The 22,666-nt window shown below is 35.0% G+C and overlaps 1 protein-coding gene and 1 long non-coding RNA gene across 3 annotated transcripts in view; one reads left to right on the top strand and one right to left on the bottom strand.

The window, feature by feature from the left end:
• The window catches only part of LOC147841737 (uncharacterized), a 133,822-nt gene that overhangs the window by 50,387 nt on the left and 60,769 nt on the right, over nt 1-22,666 (bottom strand). The window lies entirely within an intron of this gene.
• Nucleotides 1,649-21,212, top strand: rpf1 (ribosome production factor 1 homolog). 2 transcript variants are annotated; one of them, NM_001002160.2, is given in 9 exon segments: nt 1,649-1,947; nt 2,525-2,581; nt 11,579-11,659; nt 11,759-11,854; nt 11,957-12,110; nt 12,237-12,319; nt 16,355-16,536; nt 17,031-17,157; nt 20,769-21,212. In NM_001002160.2, coding segments are annotated over 9 exon segments (1,068 nt in total). In that variant the 5' UTR covers nt 1,649-1,701; the 3' UTR covers nt 20,811-21,212.

The following is a 22,666-nucleotide window of genomic DNA, read 5'->3' as shown; positions in this document are numbered from 1 at the left end:
TTGCTTTTTAGTGAATACTTATAAACAAAATTAATATGGAGTGGCTATTTGCACTAAGTGTAAATAGCCCGCCTTGTTGGCAGAGACTATTTACAAAACTGTCGCAACACTCAATTTTTGATAAACTACCAAACAGAGAGGATTATCTTGGACTATAAACCAAACACAGAGTAACTCCTATTACTGATCCAGACAGATCTACGGCCTAAGCAGTTTTACGGCCCAGGCAGTTTTACGCCCCTGTTGTTCCTGTTGTGTCCAGTAGAGGGAGGCAGTACAGTATTATTTTAAGCCTCCAGAACTTTATCACACCCAACCAAACGCGACACCATGAGGAGGTATCTATGTTAAATACGTGTTTAAAACATTAGCAAACATAAAACTTAAACCTATTTTTTTATTAGATTAAGGTCGATATGAGTGTATGTCAACACAAACAAATTGGTGTAGTATAACAGCAGTGTGTTAGTTTGACTCAATTTTAGCTAATGTGCAGGCCAGCTACATGTTCTACATCAACAAAAGAGTAAAAGAACATTAACCTACATAAGAAAGTGTGTTATGTAGGCTAATTTTCTTTTACTTTTTTGTCTCAGCAAGGAAGTAATTATTATATATTTTATAATTATTTAAAAATATATATTTTCTCATAGATTAGACAATACACTTGCATGGTCTGGGTTGTCAGCCAAATCTACACTTCAACTACACTACATTATTCCTCCAAATTTGACTTTCTTAAATATTGAAATAAATCTAAACAGATCTGAAAATTTATTTGATTTTATTTTAAATTTTAAAATTGCATTGCTTTCAATTACAATCAATATAATACAATCCTGTTCTAGTTTAAACAATTAAACTCATATATCTATAAATGCATATAGAAACTCACAATTATAAATGGTCTACTCATTTTTGTTCATATAGCGAAACAGTACATTTTATATATTACCAATGAAGTTTGCATTGCACATGCAATCATATTGTTTATCCCTTATTTTTTCATAATATTTATTGTAACAATACCTCTGCATTCTTATCAAAGCATATCATTACTCCATATTACACTATATTGTTTGGTTATCATTTTGTTATTTTCAAAATGCAAATTTAAATATAAACAATACAACAAATGCATATCTCTATATGAAAACGCATAGCTAGGCTACAATTAACCATTACAGTATCCAACAACTTGTGTTTTTAATTTTTTTAATTAAATTAATCTAAATTAATTTGCAATAGCTTTTGCAAATCTGGAATTATTTGGTGAGTGTATCAATTCTGCATATTTTATAATGAGTTTGTAACTCATTTTATGATACATAATCTAGCGTTCATATTTAGCGTAATCTAATTAAAATTATATATATTTATTAACAGGACATTTTATAATCTGGGAGCGTTGACTTCAAATGTATTATGTGGTCATGTATCTTTCATCCCCCCTACTGAACGCATTAGGAACAACAGGGGCGTAAAGCTGTGGGCGTAAAACTGCCTTGGTCGTAAAACTGCCTAGATCCAAGTCTGCAGACGCCCCATATAGAATCTGGTCCGCACTCCGACTCCAGTACAGAAGAGGGCGGTAGTACACCAAGTTTGATGACAACCTCCGTTAAACATCAAAGAAGAATCCCCATTTGTACCGGAAGTGAAGATTCTGTCACATGTGTGTGAAGACAGTGGCAGCTGAAAATGGATTGTACAGATTCAACATCTTCGGGACATGTTTCTAAAAAAAAGAGCAAAACAAAGAAACTAAAGCGAACGATGAAAGCCGTTAAAGCGCCAGTGGAAGAGATGGACCAGGCGGAGTGTGAAGTAAAAGAAGAAAAGTCAGCTTCAGGACCGTGTTTTCCTCCCACTTTCAGCGTGTCTGAGATCAAAAATAAGCAGCGCAGACATACGATGTTCCTTAAACTCAAAGAGGAGAAAAGAAAGGTGATAACCTACATATTGGCTGTGTTTTAAATTCTAGCTAACTTGCAAGACACTTGACTATTCGGCAGTTGAACATTTTCCCTATGCTGTTTACCATGGTAACGTTAACGTTACTTTGAATATTCGGTCAGAAATCACATGTAAATATGCCTTCGAAACATTAGCACTATGAACAATATAAGGAACTTGTCACAAGTTGTCACTGAATGAATGTGTGACTATAAAACCACTAGTGACTTCAAAACAACATTAGCACTATAAAGAATGTTTTATTTTGTTATTCATTGGCTGCTAATATGATTTAACTATTTATAATTTGCAAATAATACTTTTCAGAAATTATATTGTCAAAGAGAAAGTTCGAATATGTGAATAAATACATACATTACCTCAATATTATATGGGAAGAAATGCTCACCTCTATGCTCAAGACCAAACACTACTTTTTTGTACGTATAACTTAGTAGCTCACCTAGGGTTGACACAGCTTTAAAACATCAAAGTTCACAGCTCTGTCACTTGTCAAACATTTTTCAGATCATGTTATGTTTGTAAAGCTGTCATTTATGTCTTTCAGAAAAGAATGGAACTGAAGAAAAAAAAGAAAAAAGAAAGAAAAGCTCTTGGTGATAAGGTATGTATGGTATATGTCTTTAGTTGTAAACAGTGTTGGGGAACGTTACGTTTGAATGTAGTGCTTTACAATATAAGTTACTCCCCATAAAAAGTAAGTATGTTAATTAGTTACTTTTTATGGAAAGTAACGTGTCACCTTACTTTTCCTTACCTGCCTAAGGTTTGATCCTTGTCAGAATTTGCAGGTGTTTTTTCACCTTTTTATAGAGAAGCTGTGCATTTAACAACCAGCCTAAACCTAAACCTTTGTTTTCCTTTGAAATATGTAGGATAAAATTATATTTTGAGAACCTTCTGAGCCCAGAGCTATACATGCTTTATGTTTTGTGTTATTAGTTAAGTAAATTGTCTGTTCATTGAGAAAAAAATTACAATAAAGCCTTTGAGTGTTAACATGGAATAGTTTATTAAGGCAAATCAGATTTTAAACATTTAAATGTTTTATAATAAAATGAAGATAAAAAAAAACATGCAGAAAAAATTCTCAAATCAAAATAAATCTTTAAGCTTTTACACATTGAATAAAATGTGTAAATCGTTTCCCAAAAGAGAAGTAAATCATACTTATTAGGAATGCACCCATACCATTTTTTGTAACCGATCCAGATACTGTGCGCAGTAGGGATGCAAGTAAGGATGCTTAAAATAACCGATTAACCATTGCGTTTGTATCCGATTAATGGTACCAGTTAAACAATTAAAAATATTGTTTTTTTTATGTTTTCAAAGTTTGGCTGCATAAGGGGCCAATCACAGCAAACATGCTTTTTGCATTGAGACTGACATGTGCATCTCCTGAATGGTTTACCAACGTTTTGCTGTTGCGCGCTATGTGCGCTCGAGTGGAAAAAACGTGTTACCTCAGTCGCTCTTCTTCTTTCTTCAATCAAATGAAAGCAGGGGCTGGGTTTTCTTTGAGGTGAAAGCAGTGTTTGTGTTGTCAAGAAAATTACGGCGAACTTTTAGTGATGGAGGAGAGACTTGTGACTGTTTCAAGTCATTCAAAGCTGTATGACTTTAGGCTTGAATATCATAATGCTATTAAAAATTGCAATTTTAACAACACTGACAGGAAAACTCATGCACAATACAGCTCAGTTGATTCCGTCGTTTCCTAGTGGCATAAAAAAGGAGTACCGAACTCCTTTTTTTCTTGTCATCAATAAATCAGTGTGGTGCGCCTCCGCTTTTGGAATTGAAAAGCGCGTGCAGAACAGTGACGTGCAACCACACGTGCCTAGATGTATGTTGTCAAAGAAGCAAAATGAAATAAGGATATTTCTGGTCACAGTTTGACAAACCAACTCTGATGCTGATCTCCTCTGTGCTGCATGGTGCCGCATCATAAACTTAATAAATACGATGATTTAGTGTTCAACCAACAAACCAACCTTTTTTTCCATTTGGAAAATTACAGGTATTAATAGTTCTTATATAATATAACATTTTAAATAGCCTACATGCCTAATCTATCATCAAACAAATCCATAGTTTTTCTTGATGTTTGCATATGAACTTTGCACCAAACTGAGGCTTTCATTTTACCGCTTAAAAAACATGTAAGCAAATTAATGCAATATCATATGTAAACAACAAAATTGTTATATGCTATGTAGTAGCCAATACTTTACAAAAAGTCAACATAGAACCTTAAGGTTCATTGTCATTGTCTTTCATTACAGGCAGCGCTTGAACAAGTGAAACGCCAGTGAGACAGGAAATAAGTCATAATCATAATTGAGACATAATCTTTAAACTAATGACTTCTAATAAAAATGTTTACAGAGGTTTTGTCATTTAAAACTAACAGCAGAGTCTTAATTAAATGCATATTTTCTGTGGAGCGATCTATTTGAGGTACCCTAATATTTTTATTTAAAGAAAGAAAAAAACATGATTGGACAAACAGAATATGCCGGTTCTTAAAAAGGATTCAGTCAGTGTTTTCGTTTTGCAATATAAATGAGTAATTTAATTGAAAAAGATCTAGACCAGGATTTATTTTATTTATTCTTTTTTTGTTTTGCTGCTGAAATGCAGGTGCGTGAATATGCTCTGTTCTGTATGCTGTTTGCACGCTAAAATAATTTAGTATTTTAAAATGCAATATTTAATGCGTCACAAAATAGGCACGTATTTTTTTTTTAAATAAATATTATTTTAATATTAATCTGTTAACGGTTAATATTTGGTTGACGAGCGGTGGTTGTCTGTTGGCAAAATTAGCCGAAATGAGTAGTTTTTATAGCTCTGGTGCTAAACTCAAATAATATAATAATCTTCTTTAGTAAAAAATAACAGACCTATAGGTAGACTACACATGACAGATGGCACAATCGTACTAAAAACAAGCTTGCGGTTTAAGCATTCTTTGAGCATTCGTTGTGATATTGTCCTTTCATTTTTAAAATTAAGATTTTTCTTTGAATTCTGCAATAGGCTTCTATTGACATTGTTGGTAAAATAATCAGCTTTTTATTGAATATATTACTTTATTAAAATATAGCCTGATATTTTCCTGTAGGTCTGATGCAGACAAAACTAAATCATCTGATGCCAGCTTTACTTAATAATCCCTCTCCAAATCTCTTTATTCTCTCTTTTACATATATCCCGAATATGCAGGTGTAAGTAATATGAAACATCCACATATCTTTTGCGACTTTATTATCTGAGATGTGAAACGCACATAGAGAAGTCGCGCACACACATAGAGACACGAACGTGCTGGTGGAGTGTGTGTGTGTGTTTACTGCAGTTTGACTGATAAATATGAATTTGTAGCTAAATCGTTTGTGGTGCAAAGCAGCATTTCCCATTTTTTACATTGTTGCCACAGCTTACTGTTAACGCTAGACACAGAACATGTCATGATCAATTTTAACAAATAAAAACACTTACAGGTTGTAGTTCACAGCTTCTGCTTTAAGAAAATTTTAGCCGAATCCAGCACTGAACTGGGAGAGATTCTGGAGCTGTTTTGTTTTTTAAACTGTAAGCACTTCTGTCTTTGTGTTGTGTCCTTTGGAAGCCCAAATACAGAAACAGACGAAGCTCTGTGGAAACAGCCGTGTTTAGACGCATTTTTAGCTTTATCTCTGCTATTATGTTACAGCGCCTCAGGCCACTGCCCTTAGCTGCGCAGTGTGGGTGCGCAGTAAACGAACCTGTGTGATCTCACAGAGGGCGGAAGTATTTTTTTGTAGTCTCCAAAATTCATTCATTGTAGGCTTTGCTAAGCTAACTCTGTAAAAACCAAGGTCTCCCTTTGCATTGAACTTAAAACTTTTTACATTCAGAGATGTTGTTTATGTTCACACAGCTACATTACACATCAACTAAAGTTTAAAATATGATATCATAGTGGATTACTCCTTTAATATATACTGGGTAGCTAAGCAAATATTTTCTAAAACGTCAAGCAAGAATTTGTCTATAGCTTGTTAGTTTAATATAAAGACAAAAAAAAAATTTAATTAACAAAAATAAAATGATAAAAATACAAAGATAAAAGTAAAAATAAAAGATAAAAGATAAAATAGTGCTTTATATCCTGATATGTGTTGTTTCATATTCAAAAATGTGTCATTCATATTCATATTCAAAGATTTGTCATTATTTGTAACTTTAGATGCCATGGTTTCTTAAAAAAAATCTGTCAAGTGTTATTTTCATTCTTATCTTCACCGCTTTACAATTTTTCGGGGTAGTAGCTCTCCCTGTCATCCCAAGCCAGAAGGCATTGAATGAGTGATTGTGATTGACAGCTGACATTAACCAATCCATTTGCATTCAATTCTAGAGCAGTGGGCCATTAGGAAGAACGCAAAGGCGGGCAAGCATTATGGGCTTGGCTTTGTTTACTGCAGAAGTTGACATGACAACTGTTTTAAACTATTCCTGAGCACTGCGTTTCAAGTGCAAAGACGCATTCTGCGTGAATGTCTCCCGAAACCGTGCATGTGCTAAACATTTTGCAGTAAAAACTGGTCACACGCAACAATTTTATGCACTCGCACAAATGCTCCCAAATGTATTTTGAGGTCGCATAGATAAAATTTCGGCTGCATATGCGACCAAAATGGTCAAAATTTCGAGCCCTGACATTTCATTGCAAACCTGTTAAAAATAGCTTGCTGGAAAAATGTTTAATATGACTTAAATAAGATTTTAAATCATTTAACTGATCACGTCAATTGGTTAATCCTTAATGATCATAGATGTCATCTCGAGCATAGGGAAATGTGTTGATCCTTGAGCTTCACTTCTGTTGAGAAGAGATACAGCTGTGTTCTCCCATTCAATCTCAGAAGAGAAGCACCAGCAGCCCAAATGTTCTCCATCAGGATTTTTGTTCTCCATCAGGAGTTTTATGCGGAGATCATCTGACAGTTATAATTAAGTTTGTTGAGCCAAAGTAATAGTTGTGGCTCAAAACATAATGGGTCACTTATATGTAAGGGAATTTGGGAGCTGTAGTTTTTAAAATTTTCGATCAGGTCAGTCGCATACATCCGCCTTAACATTTTTTTCTTGGTCGCGCGCACACAAGTTTTTGTCGCAAATATGACTAAAATGGTTGCACTGTAGAGCCCTGCTGTAATTTATGTGTAAACATTTAGCACAGAAATCAGTCAGTTATTCAGTATTTGTCAAGCTAATTTACAATTAATATGAAAAAATATATATATATTGTGAGTTTTTGAGATACTATAAATGATTTGTAAAAAAAAAAAAAAAGTAAATTCTTGCTATAAATAGACTAACAATATTTTGTTTTGCATCATTGCCTTGTTGTGCAAGTCTACAGTAGTCACATCACAAGATTTTCAATGACAAGCAGTGGTTATAATCAAGCAGGCACTACAGTTTTTAATGCATGTGTTTTGTGAATTTAATTGTAAAATTGAGACATAGTAAAAGTTTAGCTTTTGCATGCATTCACTGCTTAAACATTCCAAGTTAAAGCATTTGGGTGCAAAAAATGTTTGTAGTTTTAACGAATATTATATTCATATACAGAAGACTATATGGTGTTATGTTTGATTATTCAGTTTCTGTACCTGAATGCTGTTGTACTAATCTGAAAAGCAAAAAGCACTATTTATTCAACTTATGTCTTTGTTTTGATTTTACAGATGCACTCTCCTACAAAATTAAGCCAATCATTCTAAAAATCATGATTGGAACTTTTTCACAAAACTGTTAAGACTCGTTTAATGGTCATCAGTGTCTTAAATGCTAAAACGTTTTTATTATTTTGATAAAAAAATAGAAAAATAAATGTATTTGTATTTATATATGTATTATATCTTTTTTTGCGTCAAATTACAAAAAAACAAAAAACAAATTAAAGCTTATCTGAGGTGTTTTTTAATGCAGCATCTATGGGGCAGGACAGTAAATTTGATGCTGTTTTCTCTTCTAGCTGCCATTAAATTTGCCCAACTATGATTACTTCTCTACTGAGAAACCCGGGTCTATTCTTTCCAAATAGAGCCATTCAAGACATTAAGGGTGCTTTCACACCTGTGAATCGATTCAGTTGTTCCGAAACAGAGATTATAAATGTTACATTGTTGCTCTTTGCTCTTGGAGTGGTTCGCTTTCACACTGCAAAGTTTCCAATCGGACCAAAAGAGATAAAACAAGTCACGTGCGAGTGAACTCTCCTCACATTGGTCAGAGTGTCAGGGTTTATTTTGCAGCGTCCCGCTCAGCTGTCAGGAGAGGTGGTGGTTTGGTGGTGATTGACAAGGTGCACGCGCGCGACGTGTCTAAGGAGAGACGCGGTGGGGAGGGGTGAGAAGGGTGCGCGACGATGCCTATTTGAGGACCGGGAGGGAGACGCGAGATTACCGGGAGATCATCACTCATTTGCGGGCATCCGGAGACTCGCGAAACTTCCCGCCCTACTCATAATTCTCTCTTTATATAGCCGTAAGCCTATTACATATCCATAAAACACTGTGATATAACCGCGCTCGGATCGGATCGCTTTCTCACTGTAATCGAACCGCTCCAGGGTTCGTTTCAATCGAGCCGAGACCACCTCATTCAAGCGATCTCGGAGCGATTACTTTGGCGCGGAACAGAGCGCGATTGCCCTGTTCACATATGCCAATCGAACCGTGCTAACTGGGCAAACGAGATACGTTCCGAAACAAAAGTGTAGGTGTGAAAGCACCCTAAGTCTAATTTTCACATGAAATCAGAAGTTCAGATTTCAAATTCACATTTAAAACTCCTAATAGAAGAAGCTCTGGCATAAATTTGGACAAAATATTACTCGCAGTTGTATATCATTTTAATTGCCCAGCTTAATTGCATCTAGGAATGCTCATTTCGGTTAATTTTGCTAACCGACAACCGCCACTCGTTAATCGGATATTAGCGGTTACTGGTCAACTGTTTTCAGTCGGCTCATAAAAATGAGACTCAAACCGTGAGAAAACGCATGATATTATAGTTTACAAAGTTAAAATGCAATGAAATAAACAGTAATTTAATGCCCTGCTACATTTGTTAACCAAAATGTATGTCATTATAAAGATAATCGTGTTCATATAAACACTTTAAATGAGGACTTTTCCCACAATCCCCAGTCTGAATCATAGGTCTGAATGCAGACTCAGTGCAGCAGGTGTCTTGCCCTGCCTATTTTAACCATTACCCCTCTTGGTAATCTAGAGGACTTAGGCAAACACAGCAGCACCGCGATGTGTCTAAATGTGAAAAAACTCCTGATAAAAGACAACGCCCGTCATTCTCCAATTCTTTTACTGCTCTCCCAACAAAAATGCTTGCTGCACACAAACAGCTTTGCTGTTTCGACCCTGACAGCATTGCGGGGAAAAACATCCAATAAACCCTGTGGATCATGGAAACAAACACATACGACCCTTTATGAACGGCTAATACAGTGTGCCGTGGGTCCGTGTCTCAAAGCTTGGCAGTGGCAGGTCTGTTTTGCCTTCGGAAAGCAGGCGCAGTCATGAATAATTAAGAAGCCGGCTCTTCTCATAGGATAAGAAAACTCCGCTATGAGTAATAATGAGAGACCAACGCATCATCTTTGCACTTGCAGTTTTGCGATTCGTTGCCGATTTTGATCCTGCCCCAAAAATCATTTTAAACCCGGAAGATGAAATTAGCTGACAAAAGCTCAAATTATCCAGTTTACCCTACAATTAAAGCTGACAGGTGCTAATGTTGTCTTAACTGATGCTCAATACACACAAATCTGTTAAAATCCCAAAAAAGTACTGAAGGGCTTTGTGAACCTTTCAATGTAATATTGCATTAATTTTCATACATGCTTTATAATCTGTAAAATGAAAGCTAAAGCCTATTGTTGTGTTTATGACGCAGATCCAGGAGGCAGTCAGCATCAGCGCTGGTTTGGTATCAACTCGTCTGTAACAAACAGCAATATTTTTTTCCATTTTGCTTCTTTGGCAAATATGTCTGTAGGCATGTGTGGTTACAAATTACCGTCCCGCGAGTTAACAAATATGTGGTGCAGTTGAACAAGGGGCCGAATACAGCAAACGCACTTTTCCATTCCAAAAAAAAAGTGAAAAAGTGAAGGAAAAAAGCAGCAGTTCTCTTTTTTTTATGTCCCTATGAAACGACTGAATCAGCTGGGTAAGGATTGTGCAACAGTGTTGCTGTCTATGTTGTTAAAATTGTAATATTTAATAATATTGTGATATTCAAGATTTGTTAAGTCATACAGCTCTGGATAACTTGAAACAGCGAGCAATCACTCCTACATCTTCAGTGTTTCCTCTGGGATTTTTTTCCAGTTGTGGCAGCAGACCTTTTACACAAATCTACCAACTACACATGGCGTTATTTCAATGACAAATGGAGAAATGTCATGTGCGCGCAGTATTACAAGCTGAGATCGTATTTTTGTGCAATAGCAGTGTGCTTGGTGCCGATTTGTTCTGCTTGTGCACAAAACCTCTTGCACGCCCCCTCAAATATACGCTGCTCAAGCGCAGATCTTCTTATGCGCTCTCAAATAAAACCTGCTGAAATGCGATTTGGCGCGTTTGTGTAGTGAGTATGTCTCCAACAATTATTAGATTTGCAAGGTATATTTATGAATTTCTCCAATAGACCTAGAGAGCGGCATTAATGCATCCTAAAGTAAAGTGAAACAGCTATAAACTCCAGCAAGGTAAAGTCATTATATGCAGAACCACAGACCTTTATCTATAAATAAATTATAATTTTATAAGCTGTTGTAATCCTAACTGAAAGCTCTGTCGTGTTTGCTGGCCTCATGCATCGTGCACCTGTCAGTCAGTCAGCACGTAACCTTTAAGGGTTTAACAAATAATGCACAGCACTATATGGTTACAGAAAAGTTTGCGCTGTTATAATTCTCTTACCTTTTAATACGTTTATAATCCAATTTTTTAATACGTTTATAATCCAACGATTATATGCAATTATAATCCGCTATTAAAAACAATAACAACAATGACTGAATGTTTTCAATGGGATGCTGTAATTTAGCCGTGAAGGGATGCATTTTGGTCCCTGCCATTAAAGAATGAATGTAGCGGAAACCATGCTCTTTTAAAAGTTCTCTGAAGTTGTCTTGACAACACACACACTGCTGGTCTGAGTAGAGCCGCGTACAAAACACTTGCAACCGTTAGTAAACTATTCAAAAGATACCCCTCTTAATGCAAAAAGCACATTCGATCGGCTCCTTATACAGCCAAACTAAAATATATATAAAATAATATTTTTTAATCATTTAACTGATACCATTAATAGGTTACAAACTCACCCTTTGGATTTACAGTAAATCGATTATTATGAGCATCCCTAATTGCATCAGAAATATTTTACATTACTGCAAGAAGATGACTGTCATCCTTTTTTGTGTAGTAGTATGGTTATTAGTGTAGTATAGTTATCCTTTACATATTCTTTTATATATTCTTTATGGTGTTTAATGTTTTCTCTCTTTCAGGCTCCACCTAAAGAAGTTCCCAAGACAATAGAAAACCAGAGAATATACGATGAAACTACAGTCAATCCAGAGGATGAGGAGGTGATTTATTTATTTTTTTTCTCAAACCCCGTTAAATCTGCTGGTGATTCTCTAGACCTCATTTACAATATTGAACCCTTTTTTATTTTTTAAATCCAGGTGGCTTTTGATGAAGGAACTGATGAGTTCTCGGCTTACTTCAATCGGCTTACAAATCCTAAAGTTCTCATCACCACTTCAGACAGGCCCAGAGGAGTGAGTTCATTTATATTATTCATTCATATTTTATGTCATTCTTTTACTAAATAAGCATTTCAGAATTGGTATTTAATATTGTATTTGTGTACCTGGTTTCAGAGGACGGTGAGATTTTGCGATCAATTGGCAACAGTAATCCCACATGCATACGTGTACTACAGAAGAGGTCTGGCTCTGAAGAAAGTCATTCCACAATGTATATCAAGGGGTTTCACGTATCTTATGGTGATTAATGAAGACCGAAAAGTGCCAAGTATCCTTTTCTCAGATATCAATGTTACCACTGTTAAGATCTTCTTAAGAAATGTTTGTATTTTGTACTTGGTGGGGTATTGGGATATATTACCTAAAATACGTTCCATCACTTAAAGTGTTACAGATGGTATGGTTCTTTGTCACCTTCCCGATGGGCCAACTGCACATTTCAAAGTCAGTAGTGTTCGCCTTCGCAAAGAAATGAAGGTAAGTTATATTTTTTGTTGTTGTTTCTGAATTTGAATGCTAGGAAATTTGGAACAATCTATAAGACAATATAAGACATTTTCTGGTCCTTATCACACAATATAACATTTTTCTAAAATCGTTAACATAATGTAAAGAGTGCTATAGGAATTACAGGTTTTTTTCAGTCAAACACAGAAGTTTGCATCCCTCAGCAAAATATTTGTAGTGTTTTCACTGACTTTTGAAATATTGCAGAAAGGAAGCTTTTAGCCAAGTGGTTTATTATTTACCCATTTGTTGATCATAATATCTCGACAACTGAATGCAACCTGTTGTAAAAAAAATGATAAAGAAGAAGAGAAGAGAGAACCCAGTCCAGGAGACTCGAAAACAAGCAGAATTCCTTTATTGTAACGGGTTGGTTAATCTGCAGTCATACAGCGTCTTCAAGAAGTCCATGTGTCTGCAGGAGCCTACTGGAGGTCTGCAATCTGCGAGCTTTATCACAAGTCTAATTTGAGACAGAGATGTCATGTCAGTATTGTGTTTTTAGGAGGAAGAGAGATGGCTAAACAAAGCATGCAAATTCAGTTTTGGAGTCAGCTGGTTAAATTGGCATATAGGTGTTAGGTACCGGCCCAGCTACTGACCACACAAGTTAATTAACAAAAGGGTTTCTTTTTCATGAGGACAGACTTGAGAAGACAATATACACAGCTGTGCTGTAAAACATAAAATTTACATTACTTTGGAGACAGACAGGGTGTAGGAAACCAAGACATTTTAAGGTCCGTCACAACCTAAAAACAACTTTTCAGTTATATATAGATTATATAAATTTACATCCCTTCAAACCTTTAAGAATCAATGAAGCCGTCGGTGCCAATAGCTTCGTGGTGACCCGAGTTCGATTCCCTGCTCTAGGTCCTTTGCTGATTCTTCCCCTCTCTCTGCTCCCAATGCTTTCCTGTCGGAACTCTCTACTGTCTTATCATAATAAAAGATTGATGTTGATCAATCATACTAAAATAATACGTGACAGAAGTTCACTCAAAAGTGAAAGTCATTAATTACTAACACTCCCGTCATTCCTACTACTTTCAGAACATAAATTTAGATATTTTACCATATGAAAATGCAATGAAACTATGACAATTGTGAAATTAAAGCAGTAGTGCAGAGATCTGGTCCCCACGTCAGGTCAGGGTGGGCCTGTAGCCTTTTAAACGCACATGCGGAGGCACACTAAACTCACATGGGAAAGAACTGGGCATTCATTTCATGTTTTAGTTAAATAATTCTTTAAATACAACTCTCTTGACCTCTAAAGGGGAAAAAACGCAAAAGAAATTTGCTGTTAAATAAATTTTTGCAGTGACGTAACTGCCTGTCATTTTCACATTCGTTTTCAGTTAGGGGTCAGATCTATTAGAGTAACCTAATAAAAATGTTTTGTTGGACACTGCACAGTAGACTACACTATAATCAATATTATAATTTATTATATTCATTATTATTAAAAATATATTTTGAGTTTAAAGATGATCTTCCTGCGAAGTCAAGTTTACAGTGTCATATATGAAATAGGTAGCATGAGTAAAGGGGATTTGCCGCATCAACCTCTCGTATGCACTGCAGGCAGGCTGAATGATAATCTTTAAAAATATATATGCAATACAAAACTTTAAACATTTATGTTGTTTGAAATAAAACGGAAAGAAATCATACGCTGATACTGTATTATTTGTAGCGAGAAGGAAAAAAAGCAGATGATAACCTGGCTCGGGAGAGGGCTATAACATTCATTATCTGTTCTTCAGAAAAGATCACGACATTGTGAAGGCATTGTGGAGAATATATTAACTAATTTTAATTCTCTCTTTAGACTTTGTTTTAGGGCTTGTTCTTGTCGACGCAATATAGCCTAGGCTTATTGCATGTACGAATGCGATTGTGAAGAATGATTAGGAGCTTGCATTTTTTTATTGCGTCCTTTTCACAAGTTTTTTCTTGTGATTTTTCCTCTCGTCCCACCAACAAATAACGTATCCGACCTAAGTTAATTTACCTTTTTATGTAAAATTTAAGGAATATCTTATGACTTAATTAAATATTAATTAATAAAACATTTGTATAAACGTATGTGTTCATTTTTTACCTTTCGTTAATAAAACAACACAATACTGTTTATAAATATTGTAGTTAAATATTAAATAACTTTAACTGCTTGAAACCGTATAATAATAGTAACAATTAAACGTTACATTTTTAAGATCTTCACAAATAGCCTAAATGGCACTTTACTAATCAGTAATAATATAAATACTAATAAACATAAGTAAAAAAAATATTACCCTACTAGAAACAAAATAAGTCAGATGTTTATAAAAAACAGTGTAGGTTCTCTTCTTTTGTATTCATATTTTAAATTATTTGCCAGAAAAACTAACATGTTGACTTTGTCCGGTTTAAGTGAAGAATGAGGTTATAATGTTTCCAGCAATACACATTCACACGGTGTGCTTGTAGCGCAAATGCACAGATAGGCTACTTTTTCACAACCATGCGAGAGAGGGTTTCTTGCTTCTGTTCCGCCGCCCGCATTTCTCGGAAAGCAGGTTTCTTTACACTGCGGAGCCGTGCGCCCTTAACTTAAGTTACCAATTATGTTGCTCCATTTCTCGTCAATGTCTTCCATTTATCACTTTCTCTTTTGTATCTGCCCATTTTTGGAAATGCCTCCTTCATACCCGGCTGACTAGCTAGCCTACGTGGCTTTTTTCCCTCGCCGTCTATCGCCACTGGCTTGCATGGTTCGGGACCCGTGGAGCTGTGTATCGATGGATTTGCTCTTTAGTGTTTGGACTCTCAGCAGTGAATATTAAAATACACTTTAACACTTTAAAAAATAATCCATATTAATTGGTTCACCTTTCTCGGTCGGCACAAATCCAAAATGTTTCCAGATGTGAGATTTTTTTTTCTAACAAAATTTATGGTTGAACTTGAACTTGCTGAATCGCGCCTAATGTTATATTCTAACAGAAATGTAATCCTTGGCAACATAACGGTAATTTGTGTTTTAAAGTGCGTGATGTAAAGTGTGTATTACGTAAAGTGCATAAAGTGCGTACTACCGCCGGTGGCAATGAACAACCGAGGTGGCAACTGACCACCGCGGTGACGCGGTTATCAAGGTGACCGTCACAGCCCTATCTGGTCCTGTAGCCATGGAGGCGCTGGTCACAGACCCGCCTACCCCTCCAGTGGGTGAAAGCATATGAAGGCGTTGGATAAGGGGACAGGGAGGGATTGCCTATTCGTAGCTGTGTATGTGTGTGTATGTGTGTAAGCCTGTAGAGTTCAACAGGTGTCCTTGACAGGGAGCAGGAATTTCAGAGCGTCTCCTTATCTTGCTATCCAGGAGAAGGCCGTATGGGAACAAAAATGTTTTATTATTGAAAATCAAAATCCCGTTGCTTTTATTAAGAACATTACTGAAATCAGCCTTTAAGTTGGATAGTCAGGCATGTGTTTTGATCCAGGAGTGCAGCACCTAGTTCGACCATTGGATGTCAAACTTGTATACTGCACCTTTAATAAATTTGCATGTGATTGTATACGTTGGAAATTAGACAAAAAATAGGGAGAAATAAATGAAGTATGGTCTGTTACATCTTCATTATATTTTTGATTAGACGTATATTTATTAGTTAATTGTTCACAAAGTTCAGTACTGTCAAACTGATCAAAACGTATATTTTGTCATACAGCAAAATTACATTATTCCTTCTTCATAATGTTTTTTAGATATTAGATGAATATAGTAAATTAAGTGTTTTGTCTGTATAATTTGAGCCTAAGAGTAATTTATAGTGAAAATTGCACTAGTTTTGTGAGTGTTTTTTATTTTATTTGATTGAAATTGCATTGCTCCTTGTTTGCTGCATTTGTTAAAATTTAGGATTTCAGTTTGAGTTCAATATGCATTTTTGTACCATTCTAAAGGGTCAACTCTCTTTAATCTTCCCTGTTTTATTTTTTTTCCTTTAGAGAAGAGGTAAAAACCCAACAGAACACTCCCCAGAAGTCATTCTCAACAACTTCACTACAAGACTTGGTCACTCCATTGGCCGTCTCTTTGCTGCTCTGTTTCCTCATGATCCACAGTTTGTGGGCCGTCAAGTGGCCACATTTCACAATCAAAGAGACTTTATCTTTTTCAGGTTTCACAGGTAAATGTTCTTTTGGATAGTATTTGAAATTCATCTTTTACGTTAAAATATTCCAAATCAAGGTTTGTGAGTTTTAGTTTTAATGTGGAGAAACAGATTTAACTCTCATGTTAAGAATCATTTTGTTTTACATTTAAATAATTTTCAGGCCATTTGTAATGGTTCTATTATTTAATGTATTTTAGGCCACTCTTTATCTTAATGTACAATTTGCGCTATTAACAAACTATTAGCTGGGACTTTTAGCTTCATAAACTACTAATTAGCTGTTTAATAATAGTTAGCAAGGTTGTTGTTGGCTTTATGTATTAGCTAGTAATAGGGATGTAAAATAAAATCTTACTTAATGAATTATATTGAGTTATATTTACTAACATTAAATTAACCCCATTGCCAAGTGTGACCAATTATTCTGTTTATATTTAGCATTTAATAATATTTGAACTGGGTGAAATGTGTTTCTACGTGACTAAATAAACTTCTTCATCCATTAGGTATATATTCAAGAATGAAAAGAAAGTGGGTATACAAGAACTAGGACCTCGCTTCACACTTAAACTCCGCTCCTTACAGAAGGGAACCTTTGACTCAAAATTTGGGGAATACGAGTGGGTTCACAAGGTCAGTTCTGAATCCCTAATCTTACTTTTGAGAATTTATTAAGGGCTATGAACATTTTGAGAGTATCTACATTCGGTGTCTTTATTTTCTACAGATGCTTGCACCAACACTGATTTGGTTTTGCTGTAGTTGTAGTATATTAAAAACATTTGATTTTTTGTCTAAAAACACACTTGACAGTAGAGTTGTGACGATGAGGAAATTTTCCCACCGGTTAATCAACATGTGACAACACCGATAATACTGGTATCACCGTGGGGGTGGGTTCCCTGCTTTTAAATAGCTTATAAATGCATGCGTATTATACTTTTTGGGAATTGCCAACACACGCTGCATAAGGGCGCTATACACACTACACAGCACACTGACAAGATGACAAGTGCTGAACCCCACGGGATTAGTTTTATTTATTTGCATGTTGTTTCTTTTTAAAATACCTTTTATTTGTAAAATCTCTCAAGTTAATATAGGCTATCAGGTAACATAATCTCCCTCAGAGATATTGGAGTTCAATAACGTGGTGCGCAGTATGTCTATTGACCAAGTCCTGGTGTGTTATGAATTGCATATTTTAAATGACAGTGAGACATGCAACATTTAGTTTTTATTGTAAAATAGAGACTATGACCCAGTACACAGTAAAATTATTATATTATATAATTGTTATATTTATAATTATAATAAAAATATAATTATTATATTTTTGAATGGCTTGCCTATTGGTGGCTAAGCATATTTTTATTAATATTAAAAGACATTAATTCAAACTAGCCACCTTTTGATTTTGTTTGTTTCCGTATATTTTTTATCAAACAAAAAATGCAATGAATTGTTTATTTTGGTTTTCATTTTATTAGAATTAAAATAATTATTAGGCGACACAACTTCTACATAACATTGGCTCTGAATGCGTTTTGACAGATATCCTACAGATAGACTTTCTGGCTCAAAGACGTTTATGCCTGTTAATTTCAGTGCTGTATTTTGACACATTTTGCAAAGGCTTCCTCTATTCTACCTGTCAGCTGGTACCAGCATCAGTTTTGGGACTTTGTTTCTGGGTTTCTGTATCAATGTCTGAATGACAGTGTAAGAGGGAGATGAGATCAGACCTCAGATTCAATGTGTGGCTGCACATCACAGTTACTTTACTGCAATTTTTAAAATACTGGCTCATCTAAATTAACTTTTAATTGGATTAAAAGCCAAAATATTGCCAGATAGACGAAGCAGCTTTCTGTTTTTGAAGAGAGCGGCTTTAGTAGTAAAAGAAACGCACAAAAGATACACTCTTGTTGGTCTATTCTTTATTGATTTTTTACATTAGAAGCAGAATAATCAAGTGAAAAAAACACTGAACTTTGGAAAACGTGATCACTTCGGTTGCCGCCATGTTTGCTTTGTTTCTCTGCAGTTGGCTTATTAATGGTGCGGCATTGCTAAATCACTTCTTTTAATAAAAAATAAGAATACATATTATTGAACATTGTGAGATGATGGTGGCGTGATTTTTAAAATGAGAGTAAGTGTTGGGTATTTATGGCTATTTATCTCATCTACCCGCGACCCACCCATAATTTAAACATCAAGTAGCCTACTAGGTGCGTTGAGGTGTGTGTATAAATTAGTTGCGTTTCCTCCAGATGCTGCCATCTTTGTCAGACAAAGTTTTCAGATTGCCTCATTAATGTTTTCTGTTTTTGCATTTGGTTTGAACCCAAAATATTGACAAACAGGCGCTTTTACATTGCGTTTTGACACTAAATCGTCCGCCATTCTCTTTCTGTAAATTCGACTCCTTTCATTCTCCTCACGTGATAATGAAATAAAATGCATTTTAGCTATCTTCAGATTATAATTATAGTGCATGCTCTCGTCTTAAATAATTTCTCTCATTTAGTAAATTATTTAGAATTATATATTCTATTTAATTCAAATAAATATAAAAAAAAATACTTTAAAAAAACAAATGTGGGGGCGATGTCACGGTGGAAAAGTGATGTCAACACCATCTATCGTGGCAAGCCTAGTTGACAGTAGTTTAAGGTGAGAAGGTTAGAGTTTCTGTAATATTTGTTAACATCATAGTATCAACACTTTTAGTATGAGTACACGCTCAAGCTTGACGGGCCTCCTGCGCGTAGCTACGGTTGCTTTGCCATGATTGGTGGGTGCCGGTTTTTTGGTGTGGCTTAGCGAAGGGTCAATTGTGTGTTTCAACTGGTGCGCCTCGGAAATGTGAGTCACGCGACAAGAACTAATCGATCAGCTTCATACTTTGGAATATACACATTTAGGTAGACTAATTACCTCAGACAAACACAGAAGTACTTTTTCATACTATGGATGTCAGTGGCTACAGGTATCCAGTTTCCTCCTTCTATGTTTAAAAAAAAAGACAAACCGGTTTAGGCCGAACTCCTTAAGTAATTTAAATATGTTAAGCTGCTGTGATCAACCCATTGTAATGTTTTTCAGTGAATATTAAAGTACTGAAAGTGCTGCAGTTTATTTTATGTTTTTATAGGTATATTTATGTTTTAAAAGTAACTTCAAAGTAAAGTAATTAGTATTCTGATTCAATTTTACATAAAGTAATTAGTGATGATTACATTTTTACAGTAGTAATTTTTATTTTAGTAATCTATTATTTTTTTAATTTACCCAACACTGTTATATAAATGACTCAAAACGTCACTATATACTCAGAGGACAAAATGGTATCTACACTGGCAGCAAAATATTTGTATACCGTTAGAAATGGTTAATTAACTCATTTGTCTTAAATGGTTTACATTTTTTACTCTTGTGATTTATAGAGATACTGTCTTTTTATTTCTGTTTTCAGTTCTTTTTTCTTATTTGCAGTATATTTTATTAATTTGATGATGTTTATATATTACATATTTTATACATATCTAAAATGCTTTGGCCATACTGTACAAAATGTCACGCCAATAAAGCAACCTGAACTTGAGAGAGTAACAATAAAAAAAAAAAAATTCTGTAAAAATCACATTATTTTTTGTTTGTCGCATGTAGTTGGTCATTTATGTGCTCTGGGTAAAAGGTGTTTTAATCGGGCTACCACTGCAACTATATTTCAAACTTCTGTGAAGCATTGATCTGAAATGCTGTTTTGGTCAATCTAAAAAAAAGGGGTTTGATATTATTACCTCCCAGAACTGCGTTGAGCTACTGCACTCCCAAAAAGTGGTCTCAAGCCTTCAAAAGCCTCTGCGAGTTTACTGTGTTTTGTCTTCTGAGATGCAAGAAATGTAGCCACAGTGGCTTATCCTACCTTTGAAAATTTCATTTTTCTTTTTGATATTTTGTACCTGTTTCTCATCAAGTGACGATTTAGTTCTTTTTGACGTTGCAGATGTTTTATGGGATACTTCAGTTAAATTCAATATATTAGAAACATAGCTATTGGTTTCAGCCACCACTAACAAATGCAGTTGCACTGGCAGATAACAACATGTACTTTACAAGGGTTAAAGTAACCTGTCCAAATCTGTAGCCCTGCATTGTTATGTAATGATTATTATTTGTCAGTAATTTATACTATGTATTAGTCATGCATTGTTAACTTCTGCGTTATGTTTCAGCGCCATGAGATGGACTCCAGCAGAAGAAAATTCCATCTCTGAGGAAAATACGGGCAACAATGGTCAACTGTGTAGAGGTTTCATAAATGTATAAAAATAACTTTAATTGAAACTTCAGCTCTGTAGTTTCTGTTTTACAGTCTTGCAATTTATGCATACATTTATAGTCTGGCTGTACAAAATTTGTGCTTGCTTTGTTTTGAGGCATGATAAATGAAAGACATTTATTGTCCTCATTGTATTTTCTTGCTAAAATTTAGAAAAAAAATTGGCTGTTGAAAAGGTAAAGAATGCGAATTGTTGTGTGTTTAGGTGAAGTTTTAGGCAAGATTTGTTCTCACCATTTACCAAAATGCTTTAAAATGTGCAAAAATGTAACTCAACTTTAAAAGACCTAAAGACTCATTGTGGACGTCTGATATTTTAATTAAAGAAATTTGAATGAAAAGAATTTCTCTGGTCATTTTGATTCAAGAATTTCCATTTTAGAATAAACTTGGTAGGGGAAAAGATCTCAACACTTACCAATCTTCACAGATGGCTTAAAGATGGAAAGTAATGTAGCAGCAGCAATGGTGACAGCGGAACAAAGTCATGGAATCAGGCTGCCAAAAGAATGCTCCATATTCACAGCTGAAGCCCGCTCACTACTTTTATCATTAGAGTTTATAGAAAATACACAACAAAAGAAAAACATTATTTTTAGACTCTAAATCATGTCTTCAACAGATGGAATCTTCAAAGAGTGATCATCCCTTGCTTGAAAATATTTTAACTAAAGTTCACCACCTCCAAAACAAACTTTACCATATCATTTTTTGCTGGATACCTGGACATGTTGGACTTTCAGGGAATGAACGAGATGATACAGCTGCTAAAGCTGCTTTAAAACAAGCTGTGAACAAATGTCAAACTTCTCCATCAGAGATGAGACCTTTTATTCACAATTATATTTTAAACAAGTGGCAAGAGGAGTGGGATACCCTGGAAAACAATAAATTACACTGTAAAACTCCATGGACTGTAAAACACATTTTACTGGACTGCCCTGCTTTTAATGACTCCAGAAAGACTTTTTATAATGAGAACTCTCTTAAAGACATTTTTAACAAGTGACACCAGAAAACGTATTAGAATTTTTAACATGTATTAACCAGAAAAATCTAATTTAAACTGTATATTCAATTATTTATTTTTTATTTGTCATCCCCCACTGCTGTTTAGTCAGCCACACTTTTCTGAGTGTAATGAATCTAATAATGCTCTCACAGAATGGTGCTTTTACACTGTTCGTTACTCAATACCTAGGCACTTTTTTCGTTGGCCTACCACCTCAGATGATTAGTAAACATCCAATTAGTAAGTGAGTGTAAAGAGATGTGCATGCATAAGCCTATAATTAAAATGTAACCCATCTACATTTTATACTAGACTTCATACTTTAACACTAGTGCAAAGTAAATTATAAAACTTTTTGGCAGACAGATTCAAAATTATTTTGTTAAAAATATCTTTCTATTGCAGGCAGCAATAATTAATTTTCAATTGTAATAGCACATCATTGGTTCTTGAATGTTAAAGGCATTTGATTGTCCATTTACCATGTTGTGCATAAGGTGGTGCAGAAAATAAAATGTAAACTTACTTTTTAAAAATTTAAACAAAATTGTTAAAGTATACACTTCTTCAGAAATGCCATCACGTCAGTAATATTATTTGGGATTATTATATTACAATATAAGCCTATTTTAGCTGTTTGTTATAACAGTCGTCTTCACATTCATACATGGTAGCGTTTACACAATGTCCTGAAACACTGGGGGGTTTATGAGTGTTTTTTTTTGTTCCCCGTGGTACTGTTTGAACTCAAGATACTGTTACTTAGCACTTCACCCACA

The sequence above is a fragment of the Danio rerio genome, chromosome 11 (genome assembly GCF_052040795.2).
Source record: "Danio rerio strain M-AB ecotype USA chromosome 11, GRCz13ab, whole genome shotgun sequence".
NCBI lineage: Eukaryota > Metazoa > Chordata > Actinopteri > Cypriniformes > Danionidae > Danio > Danio rerio.
The sequence above is the reverse complement of the archived record's forward strand: the minus strand, read 5'-3'. Positions and strand labels throughout refer to the sequence as shown.